General features: G+C 36.4%; 1 protein-coding gene across 3 annotated transcripts in view; it reads right to left on the bottom strand.

The window, feature by feature from the left end:
• LOC113119428 (alpha-catulin-like) overlaps positions 1 to 12,370 on the bottom strand; it is a 55,092-nt gene that overhangs the window by 3,282 nt on the left and 39,440 nt on the right. For 2 of the 3 annotated variants that reach the window (XM_026288928.1, XM_026288926.1), the window contains 12 exons: positions 11,555 to 11,725; positions 10,628 to 10,828; positions 7,796 to 7,885; positions 6,959 to 7,117; positions 6,684 to 6,776; positions 5,302 to 5,452; positions 4,494 to 4,531; positions 4,361 to 4,402; positions 3,078 to 3,232; positions 2,772 to 2,820; positions 1,218 to 1,274; positions 335 to 454 (listed from right to left, as the gene is read on the bottom strand). In XM_026288928.1, the coding sequence (XP_026144713.1) occupies positions 335 to 454; positions 1,218 to 1,274; positions 2,772 to 2,820; positions 3,078 to 3,232; positions 4,361 to 4,402; positions 4,494 to 4,531; positions 5,302 to 5,452; positions 6,684 to 6,776; positions 6,959 to 7,117; positions 7,796 to 7,885; positions 10,628 to 10,828; positions 11,555 to 11,725 (1,326 nt within the window). The remainder of the gene's footprint in view (positions 1 to 334; positions 455 to 1,217; positions 1,275 to 2,771; positions 2,821 to 3,077; positions 3,233 to 4,360; positions 4,403 to 4,493; positions 4,532 to 5,301; positions 5,453 to 6,683; positions 6,777 to 6,958; positions 7,118 to 7,795; positions 7,886 to 10,627; positions 10,829 to 11,554; positions 11,726 to 12,370) is intronic. The other variant, XM_026288927.1, reaches the window with a different exon arrangement.

Here is a 12,370-nt window from a genome sequence, read left to right as displayed (position 1 = left end):
TTATCAAAACAGAAGGATGACCCTGGACAGCATGCCATTTTATCAGGTTAAATGGAGTCCGGAAATAGAGTAAGGTCAGTGTCTTTGCAGGAGAAACAGATTTATTATCAAATCACATGTGGCAGTGACCTGTGACTTTAAACTTTAGTTTATATTGTTCTCTTTAAATCTCTAAATTAAGATGAATCGATACAATTTGAATCCTAAGATTCTAAATTATGAATTGAAGTGCATTAATGGATTAAACTGTCAAGTCAAACAAACAAAAACCCTACTCATGTCTGCTCCATTCACTTATGTACAAGAACAGTCTGTAGTGTTTATACTCGCTTACCTTCTGAAAGATGGCGCTCTTGCCCTGAACCGGAGTCTTGGCACAGACCTGCAGCTGTTGACATGCGGCTGACAGCTTCTCGGTCTCAGATAAAATAAGGATTCTGTCTTCATCCAGCAGCTATAACACAGACATGATACGTGGCCTTAACATTTGAGAAGCGAGGAATCTAAACAAACTTCAACACAACAGCTCTTTTGCATAAAGACTCATTTTCTACATTAGACATCATTTTTTTAATGATGTTCTTTAAAAATGCAAAGTATGAACATGACAGACGGAACGGGACAATTAAATCAGCACATTTGAATGATTTCCGAAGGATCATGTGACACTAAAGACTGGAGGAGTAATGAGGCTGAAAATTTAGCTTTGCCATCAAAGGAATAAATTACATTTTAAAATACATTCAAGCCATATATATCTGGCTTGTTGTTTTGTATGCATACATCATTGCTTTACTTTCCACAATCCTCTCAGGACTTACGGCAAGGACAAATGTAAGAATCTAATAAAATACTTTCACCCAAAACTGCATTAAAGGTTTGCCAAAGTGAGGTAATTGCTGAATTTGAACTGATGGATGAATAAGTAGATGTAAGCAATTTGTATTATCCATACTCTGCTTGCAGCTGGGGAAATGCATTTTGGGTCAGGCATGTTTGAGATTATTAATCAAACCGTGCAGTGCACCATAAGTGTCAGGCTCTGTGATTATGGATGAGTGGCCCCTGTCGGCCCCAGCCAGAGCAGGGTTAACTATCACTGATAGCCACGTCTCTGTGGTCCCAAGGAAATGGATGGCGGTCATTACAGTCTTTATTTACAGGCATCTAATGAAACTGTGGTACATAAGAGCCTGGTGGGCACGCGGGTGTGTTACCTGTGTGGAGAGAGAGTGGAGGATGTGGCACAGCTGGAGACCTTGGTCTGACAACACCTGGAAAATAAATCCATACTGTGAGGCTACACTCTATATCAGAGTAGATGTTACACAACTTGAACGAAGGTGCATCAAGATTTTTTTTACATTACAGTAAAATAAACCTAAATAAATTAAAAGTGCAAATATACATGTAGGCCTAGATTTGTTTATCCTGGACATGTCCTGGCTGGGATTTCTAAATTGCCTAAAAAAAAGAAATGTTTGACTCTGTTTTCATACTTGCTGAAGGATACGACTTACAGACTGACAAATGGCGTGTGTATATATTGTATGGAATAAACCAATTGGGGCGTGTGGGAAAGTTTGATTTACAGTGAACAGTTAAAAGCAATGCAAATACAAGTTCACAATATATGGAAAACAAAACTGCAAAAACAAAACCAATACCCAGACTTTTCAGGCAATTTTAAATCCCCACCAGGACATGTTTAGGACAAGTGGACGTATGGCCACCATAATGTACAATGACACAAAATAAAGACTCAGGTCAGGTCACACTTTCAGTGGCCTAGAAGAAGTTTATTCTACATACAGGTCTGTTCACACCAAGAACAATAATGTTTTGTTGTCTGCCGCTCCTTCTGATTGGCTGTCAATGTTTTCCAATTCATCAGCTGGAAAACTGATATGAAAGTGATTCCAATGCTATTGCTTTTCTGTGTTATTAGCATTATAGAACGTTCCTATATTTATAGAATTAGAATGATTATTACAGCATTATATTTGCAATATTTTCAATATTGTAAAAATTTTCAAAATTATTGTAATTACCAGAGGAGTTCAAAACCTCAGAATGTTTTTGTTACTTTGGCAATGCTCATAATGTCAAAACTGATCCATGGAGAAAAATTATAAAAAATAATAATAACATGGAAAAAAAAATCGTTATATTAAATCACCTGTATTTGCTCTCGCACAGTCTTAAATAAATCAAATCAGGTAACAATGGCATAAACAGAAATTTGTAACAAATGAAGTAACATATGGTCACTGCCTTTTGGTTATTTTGACATGAAGTCACAGCGATCAATTGAGATAACATGTTATTTTTATTTTTTAGTTATTTAAAATGATGGGTTTCCAAGTTGTAATTGTGTGTTTGACATGAACTGTTTACTAGTAGGAAACTCATAATTATGAGAATTGCAACATGACATTAATGCAGCGAAGACTATAAAACAAGGTACACAGACATAAGTTCCCAGTGCTGTTCTGCTGTGATGTTGATGTTAAGCTCGCTCTGTCAGATAAGAGGTTGTGTTTAGATGGAGGCCAGTGTGCCCTACTAATAGAACGACACACTGCTTAATCAGCATTTCCTCTCCATTCACAGACACATCCTGCTCTGGATCACTGTATCTCACAGACAAATGACAGCTGGCCTTTTTAATAATATATTGATCCATCTTTTCCAGGGGATGCATTGCTCTTAATGGCACCTTGAAGAGATTCAATTAAAAAACCTATGAGAGAGAATGAAGGCTGGCGTACCTCAGCTTGGTGGAATAGATCCAAAGTTGTCTTCAGTAGTCCTTCCCCCCTTAATCACAGAGTGCAAAACAGCAGAGAGTTAATGAAACATCCTTAGAAGATCCATAAAACCGATTGTGTAGGTTGACAGAAAGTGCAGATTAACAACAACAACATGGTTTTGTCTTCTGAACAGACATTTTTCAAAAAGCTTTAACTTTCCAGTACGCTGTATTTCATTTCCTGTGTAATATAACACTGCTTGAACCAATCTGATAATCTGAGAAATGGACTATGAAGTCTCTGAAAAGGTTTCCAGTGGGTTACCTGGTGAAGAGGTACATGGAATACGCCATGCTGGATATGATCTGACACAGCCGAACCATCTCGTGGTCCTGCTCGTCCCAGCGCTCCACCTCTGAGTCCACATCTGAGGTCAGGAGACACACTTCCAGCCCAAGCTTGGCAATGCTGGTTTGCTCCTGAATAGATCAACATTTGAAGACCGTTCAGATCATGGCCACAAGGATACTTCCAAGCAGAACTAAATACTGGCAAATTACACTTTTTTTGTTTATTCAAATGTATATAGCAGAAGCTAGGGTAACTGAGAATTTTCCATTGCTTACAGAATTTTTAATTATAAAAAAAATAATATATCTGGTTTATTGCATTTTCAAACTTTAAAAACATTCCCACATTAAGAGATTAAACTATTTAACATTTTCTCAGTATTTTGAAATTTACTAAAATGTTATTATTAGATGAACAACTAAAACTTTAAACCATGCCAAGGAAACTAAAATAAAGTAGAAGTATAAAAAAAAATTATAAAACTAAAACTGCAATAAAATATATTAAGTATTTTAAAAAGTTGTATTAGTTTTGATCAAACTGATAATTTGATTTAATTCTGATTTAATTTAATTTAAACTGATAAAAATTGGAAAACTGGATATATCAAAAGCTAAATTAAAATATAAATAAATGCTATAGTATATAAATAGTAGTAAAATAACACAGCGCATCATTTGGCCAAGACTAAAAGTATTCTAAAAGTTATAGATGCAATGATTTGAGGTTTAGACAGTTTCTAATGAATTTTTGTGACCGAATTTTTCGGACTATAAGTCTCACCTGAGTATAAGTCGCATCAGTCCAAAAATACGTCATGATGTGGAAAAAAACAAGTCGCACTGGACTATAAGTCGCATTTATTTAGAACCAGGAACCAAACATTACCGTCTATAGCCGCAAGAGGGCGCTCTTGCGGCTGTAGACGGTAACGTTTTCTCTTGGTTCCTGTCTCTTAGTTCATTTCTCTTGGTTTGTGTCAAATTAATTTTAAAACTTAATTAATTTCAATTGTAATGTTTTGTAAAGTTCAGGTCATAACAGTTTTAATCTAGAAAATTTTTATTTTTTAGTGATATTGTAATCTATATTTGGAAAAGGAATGGCAAAAGTCTATATAATTTTCTGGACAAAAATTAAAAAATAAGGTCAAGAATAGAGCATGATGGAAAATGTTCAACCCAGTCTTTTCCAGCTGACGATCATTACTTCAACTTTTTCGTTCATACATTATGTTTTATTAGGAGGAATTGTACCTCAGCATCAAGTTTGGCAGCCTTGACCGTCTTCAGGTGTTTCTATAAAATAGATGAATCAGTAAATTATAAAGAACATGATATGGAAAGAGAAATCTGTGATCAAATCATAACTGCTGCTTGTGAGACTTACCCCTGGTCTGGGTAGAGACAGATATGTTTTCTTATCACCTAAAATGAGGAAGACATCTTAAGTCTTAAAACCAAATCTATATACAAAACACTATAAAACATAAAACCTTGTTCAAATACATGTCTAGCCTGAATATGGCTGTGTATAATGATTGTGGATGAACAGACACAAAGGCAGGATCTTGGGGGATGACAGTTTGTTTTGGGAAATATCTCGGTTGGCTCTGATGATGACTGGGAGCCTCTCATCTGGAACAAAAACATCTCCCCAGGCACCGGGTTTCTGGCGCGTTACTGATGCCTTCCTTCAGAATCTGACAAATATCGTTGCCACATAAAGCTCTTTATGCGCTGCCGTGAGAAAACCAGAGTTTCACTCGGAAGAGCTGCCATCCTTGAGCGCAATGTCCAAATACAGATGAGTGAAAGGACTTTCACAGACCTGTAATCTCTGCAGCAATGCGCTCTTAACCTTGCCTACAGAGATTTATCCAGCCTCTATTCAAGTACCAAAGCCGCACATCTTTAGCGGCTAGAAAAGATAGCAATCTGGCCACAAGGAAAAAGACCTTTAAAAACGGTTATCGCTGCCCTGTCCATAGGCATGAACAAATACATTTTGTGCACCTGAAAATAACTGCTACTAATGCATTCAAAGCACCCATGAATCCCAGATAACAATATTGTGGTAAGTACTTTGGTAAATGCATATCATAATTCATATCTTGTTCTGGAAAAAATTAGCTGTTTGTAGTCCTAAAAGTCAGCCAGCAAATTGTTAACAAGACTGAACGGCTTGATTAACGCACCTCTGCGGCCCTCGAACACATCGTTGATCTCCTTCAGCAGGATGGCCATGTCACACAGCTGGGACTCCCAGGCCTCGCAAAACACATCCAGGTTTTCTTTAGCAATCTTGCTGGTGGGATGCAGAGCAAGGGTCTGTGCTGCTGAGATGATCTGCCATCATAGCAATAAATGACATTTAAAATAATGATCAAATACAAAAAAAAAAAACACGTATTTTATTACATGATTATTCATTTATTACTTTTTTACTTTATTTATGTTTAAATAAATGCAGCCATGATAAGCATAAAAGACTTCTTTCAAAAACATTAAAATATATATATATATAAAACCTTTTCTGGGTGCATAGGTAAGAAAAACTGTCTGAAGTAATTGCTGCCGAAAATTCAGTATTGCTCTCAAAGGAATCAATTTTATTTCAAAATATATTCAAACAGAAAACAGTACTTATAATTCACAATATTACTGTTTTGCTGTATTTCTGATTAAATAAACCCAGCCTTGGTGAGCATGAGAGATTTCTTTCAAAAACCTCAGTGTCCTGTCATTTTTGATGCGACTGCATAATTCGACTCCTGTGCAACATCTGAATATCAATATTCATCGTTGGTTTCTTTCCAGTGTCCCAAAGCATAAATGCACCATCTAACTCTGTCGGCAACTGCATAATTATGATTTACAGCTTACTGGGAGAAGGTTTCAAAAAACAAACACTGCGATGCAGAGCTCGTCTCCGCTGAGGGTGTGGATCCAGCTGGTAATTACCTGTGGCTTTTGGAATTACTGATAAAGCAACTCATTATCATGCACCCCTGAAGCTGCCGCTCACCCGCTGTGCCCTTATTGGCTGCCTGATCTTTAGGCCTCATCATTATTGGTTGGTGAGGTGAGGTTGCCCTCTCTAAGAACACTCATTCCTGCATGCAATCAGATATGCTAATGAGGCGTGCTGAAGAAATGCACTGCAAATATACTCAGTTAAATATTACATTCTGCATATTGGCCCAATCTTACCTTTTCTTTTTCATGTCATACTGTTTGTTTTGAAAAAGAAAACAAGCAAGAACCGCAACGATGATTTTGATGCATGAATTGTGTTTTTTTTTCATCCAGCTGAAAATGCATTTTAATTGCAATGTCTTGCTACTTTATGCCTATCTGTGTAAGTGTGTTTGCCTCTGCTGTTCTTTTCTGTAATCAGAGCTGCAAAGTCAACAACAACAGTGTAAAATATGTCAAATAAGCATTGGTGATTTCAAAAAAATAAGCCCTAACTCTTCCGTCCTTTTATATTGCGTAAGTCTCTGAAAGCATTGAAAAAAAGCTCTCCGTTTGCTAAGATCAGACTTCTACTTTACAAGCAGACAACCTCTCTGTTTACCTGAGGTCCAATGACACGGAAAGTTTCCTCAGCGTGAATACAGGTGATCTCCAGCGGCTTGGTCCCCGAAATGTGGCAGAGCAAACGACAAGTCTGAAACAGAATAAAATGGCACTACACTAAAGTTCACCCTATAGTGAAATTCAAAAACTTTAGTAGATTATACAGCAAAGCTATTGTTAAATGCACTGCAATGCACCAATCTGTACTGAATGCACATATTATAATAAATATAAGCAAATATAATCATATGCTCTCTAATCAAATCTGCTCACCTCCACCAGTTGCTCTTTGTGTTCGGTCAGTGTGCCAGCATAATCAGCCACGGCCTCCAGGTTCCCATCCCCACCGGAGGCCTTCAGGGCCTGCAGCACCAGATGATCTGAATGCAGCTTCAGCAGCTCAGTGGCCCTTCCCACCGCCACCCTATGAAGCTGAACCAAAGATAACAGAACCACAAGATAACAACCTAAAAATTCCCTAAGTGTTAGTCTTCATTGCATGAAAAACAATATTGTTTTAGCAACATACTACAGTGTTTTCATTTATTATGAGCAATATGAATTATATGAAGACACCTTTTTCAACTAAAAATAGAAAGCTTTTTTAATGCGTTTTGGTCATTCATTTAAATGACAATTGCAATTTGTTTAACTGTTTGCATCTGGACAATGTTTTTTTTTTTTATTGCTTTAGAATACGGTCTAGTATTCTTTTATTCTGTAATGCCTGTCAACAAATATTTTTGTATATAATTTATGTTGCAGTATTGTTAAGTTGCAATGACAATGCAATTGTATGGATTTAAGTTTCACAAAGCAGTTACTTCCAGACTTTTACCTTGCAAGGAATTATTTTATAAGCATTTATACGAATCAGATTACAGTAAGCCAATATGTTTTTATATGTTCATACGATGCAATGGAAAGATATGCTGTCATCTTAAACGCAAATTCACTAATGAAGTTAATATGTTATGGCACTGTAAATTCAACATAACTGATACAGGGAACACTGGGATGGATGATATTGAAGAAAGATTGTGATTTTGTTTTAGATGCTGTGGCTCGTGGGAGTCAATCCCTGTGTGTAGCCTGTCACAAGAATCTCACCTCTCGCCTGAGATCACTGACACTCTGACAAGTCTTCAAAATAGAGAGCTCCATCTCGTCCGTGGCCTCTTTGGCTTTAAGGAATTGCTGCTGGAGGGTAAACGAAACAGAAACAAAGATAGAAAGGGAATTTAACGCACTGCAAACAGGATGATTTTCAACCAGTTGTTCATGCACCATCCATGCTGAAGAGCTGTCAAGTTTCAACACGAGTGTCAGTGGCCCAAGCAACCTGAAAGATGGACTTTGTTAGACATGAAAGTCTTTATCTGCAGCTTTCTCAAAAGGAGGACAGGCAGACAGGTGGGTGGAATAGCTTTCAGACGGGATTACGGCGGGGTGTCAACACAAACACACCACAGAAGCCGTGTGAACGTTTGAAACGCTCTCATCTTCCAAGACGTCACACTGGGACTTAAACAGTCATTGCACTTCAGTGAACACATTCCAAATGTTTCTGTCACTGAAATGGTGGACAGGTAAAGTGGGGAACAACCCAGATATTACCATGTGAAAACAACACTCAAAACTCTAAGTAAGTTTTGGCCGAGGACAGCAGAGACGTATACATAGTCGTAAACATTCAAGGACTCGTAGAAAGAAGAAATGCAGTGCTTGAGGGAAGAAAATTAACGCCCATGGTCTGTACATTGACAGTCACACTTAAAAATGTCAAGAGGTTGTTTAAATGGATATTTCAAACCCGATCGTCTGGTTTTATGGTGTCCATGAGTGATAGTACACAGGTTCTTTTCATTTGGATCAAAGTCATGTTACAAAGGTGCCGGGTTGATACACCGAGTGCTCTTGAGGATGAACAAATCACTAGATTTGAAGTTTGTAACAAGCTAGTATTCTACAAGCATTCTACAAGTGTTGTTTATTATTTTTTGGAGAACAGGAATTATGATTATAATGTCAATCTTTTGAAAAGACTGTTTCAAATTTCCACACTAAACTATTATTTTGGTCCTTCCCTAAATAGCATGTAAGACTAAACAAATTGTCACTTTAGATGTTGGTCTCTTCCTGTCTTAAGTGGGCGATTCTTGGGCAGAGTCAGCTTCAGCGAGGACCACACATCAAACATCTGGCCTTATGAGACAAGCAAGCATTACGTCCTCAAAAACTACACATGAGAAAACAATCAAATGTATCAAAATACAACAAATAATTATAAAGAAATCTGGGATCTAACAATCTGTATTTTCTTTTTATATATATATATATATATATATATATATATATAAAGAAAACACCGCCAGTGACACTGCCTCAAGTAGATAAAGATTCAAAGGTGTTCTGTTCTACTGGAGTGTTAAATGTAATCATATATATTCATACACTAGTGTTCAAAACTTTGGGATCAGCTATTTTTATTTTCGTTTTTTTTTTTAGCAAAAGCGAAGTGAAATCTCTTATAGAAGATTTATATTTCAAATAAATGCGGTTTTCTGTTCTATAAGTTTCTATTCATGACATACTCACAAAAATATTAAGCATCACAAATGCACTTTTGACTGTATTATATTATCTGCATTCTCTGACAGTTCTCTAGATACTGCATTGACCTTTAAAATTCCAGATTATCAAGTGTCTAAAACATTTTAAAAGGTCCCATACATTCCCATGACCTTTTTAATTTTTCAGCTTTTAGTTTTGATTACTGAAATTTAAAAAAAATCATTTGAATTCAGACTTATTCCACTATGTATCATTCAACTCAAAAACCTGGTTGCTAATCAGACTGTGGCTTTTTACTACATACCTAAGTGCATTTTTTAACATACAAAATAGATCAGCGAATAACTAGCAACTCTTCTATTAAATGAAATTCCAGGAGTTTTCCTTGACTTTAAAGATTTCATTTATGTCCATGACTTTCCAAGGCCAGGAAGAGAATCATTTTAAATTCCTTAGTATTTAGGTTTTTCCTGATAGTAGGAACCCTGCATTTCATACATATTAGGCTACTATTCATATTCACCATGTGTTCTTGTGAGATAATAGTACTAGTAATGCTGAGGTCAGGGTTTTAAATCCCAGGAAACACATTTAAAGCACCGGAAGTCACTTCTGACAAATGCCTAAGAATTAAAAAAGGTGACATTTTCCTATATATGTAAAGTGAAAAAAAGAAGTATTAAAAAAAAATGCTGTGACTCAATCGTTTTCCTTGAACAGGGTTTTTCTTTCTCAAGCCATTCAATGTATAGCAATGAATACCATGTCAGTTTATATCAACCTTCAAATTAATGCTCCTATTAAAACATTAGAGAGTGCATACATATTTTTTCATGGATTTTCTTTCTTTGTGACTTTCTCTTTAACTTCATCCCTCTAAATACACCAGAAGGTTTGGAGTCAACTCATGTACCAAATCATGTATCAATAAAGGTTGTCTGAAAAGTATGCTGCTGCACAATAAAAGAAATCATGGCAAAATGACAGCAAATGAATAGCTTATTCAAGAAACCAAAGGCAGGAAGCAGGAAGGAATAAACACCTATATATCTGCACTGTAAGTTGTATGAGGCACAGCGAAGGTGTGAGGTTCATGGACAGTTACTCCACCGGAGGAGAGACATGCAGAACATCCTTCAACAACACACTGTACGACAAAGACATGAAGGACAGGTGCACATGCCACGTGAAATGTTTGTGTTAAGATATGAATAAGAGAGCAAGTTAAGGACACAAAGTCAGTGTCGTACAGCTATACTGTGATGAGGTTTGGCGTTTTCCTCCTGCTGTTAAAATCAAGCTAGACTCAAGTCATACTGTGAATGATTGGTCGGTGCAGTCCCTAATGTGTGTATGTGTCCCTCTTACCGCATGTCTCCATGTGTTGATGAGCTGTTTGGTCTCCTGACGTGTGATCTGGCAGAGCTGTATGATTGTCTCTCTCTGCTCATGGCGTGTGTAGGCAGAGTCTGTAAAGTCTTCGGTTTTCTCCACCAGAGCTTCCAGCTGAGCCGCCACAGCCTCACAGGACACACAGAACAGAGAGTCTCTCAGACCCTCCACTTTCACCTGAAACACGCACACAAGCATCCGGTCAGAAACTGATGCATGATGTACCAGTTATTGGCTAATGTCTGCATTTCAGTTGTTTTTCAACCCATCCATAACTTTAAAATAATTATCACTATTTTGTAGGGCTCTTTAATGGGTGAAGTGTGTAATCTCAGTAGCACCAGAAATCATTTGTATTCAGAAGTATCTGGTTGGTAAGATTTGGTAATGCTTTCAAGAAAAGTCTCTCACGCTTACCAATGCAGCATTTATCTGATATAAATATACGGTGACATTTTTAACTATTATTACAATTTCAAGAAACTGGTTTCCATTGTAATATATTTAACATTTTTATAATCGATTAATCGCGATTAATGATTTCGCAGCCCTACTATGTAATTCATTCTTTTATGATTATCAATGTTGAAAACAGTTTTGTCTTAATATTTTTGTGGAAACATAAATATTTTTTTAGGATTCTTTGATGAACAGAAAGTTAAAAAGAACAGTATTTATTTGAAATTGAAATCTTTTGTAAAATTAAACATGTATTTACTCTTACAGTATATCGATTTAATGGGCCTGTGCTAAAAAAGTATAAATTCCTTTTTTTTCTTTCATAAAAAAAAGAGAACCTGAAACCTTTGAACTGTAGCATAAATTATTTTTGACTGGTTGAACAAAACTTTTTTTTAAAAGAGAAACTTTATCCATCGAAGAGCCCTTGGCCTACACCTGCACCTTAAAGTCTTTAATCCCAGCGTAGATGCTGACAGGAAGTGCTTTGGCTTCCCCACCGCTCCTCGTGTCAGTCACAATCTCGATGACTTGCTCCAGGGCCAGACGCATACGCTGGAAGACTGCTTCTTTGTTGATCCGTGCCGACTCGCAGTCTGGATGTCGCAGACAAGTCTGAGAGGCAAAGGGGAACACAAATTATCTTCAAAATGCAGAGGAACAACAAAAATGTGGCTGCAAAATTTGACATGTAAACAGAATGTTATTACATTTTTTAGAATGAGGAAAGGAAAACACCCTTTTTAGAGAAATGTACAAGCTCAATTTTGGAAAAGCCCTTTATGAAAAAGTTTTATTTGTGGTATCAGATGATAATATCATGGTACTTTAACAGCCAATAGACAACAATGGTTCTGTGTGAAAACTATATAGCATCCCATACTCCAAGGGATGTATAACATGGAGGGTACTAAAAATGATGATATTACCGTAGTAAAAACCATGGCACATGTAAAAAGCAGTAAGACCTAATATTTGACAGCTCTTGGACTCTCAGATAAATCTGTTTATAAAATATTATTATTAAAATAGAGTGCAATTCAAGTGAACATACATAATCACTCTCATTCAATAATAACTCTGTACAAGTTTTTTTTACATGTATGCATGCAGGAAAAGTCCTCATGTAGTATTTCAATATATAATTTAAAATTTCATATACACAACTTTTATATATAAATATTTGATTATTTTTTTGATCAAACATTCACTAAAAACAGTAATAGTGTGAAATATTATTACAATATTAATAAGTTTTCT

The sequence above is a fragment of the Carassius auratus genome, chromosome 19 (assembly GCF_003368295.1).
Source record: "Carassius auratus strain Wakin chromosome 19, ASM336829v1, whole genome shotgun sequence".
NCBI classification, from domain to species: Eukaryota; Metazoa; Chordata; class Actinopteri; order Cypriniformes; family Cyprinidae; genus Carassius; species Carassius auratus.
Note: the sequence above shows the minus strand (reverse complement) of the source record. Positions and strands in the feature narration are given on the sequence as shown.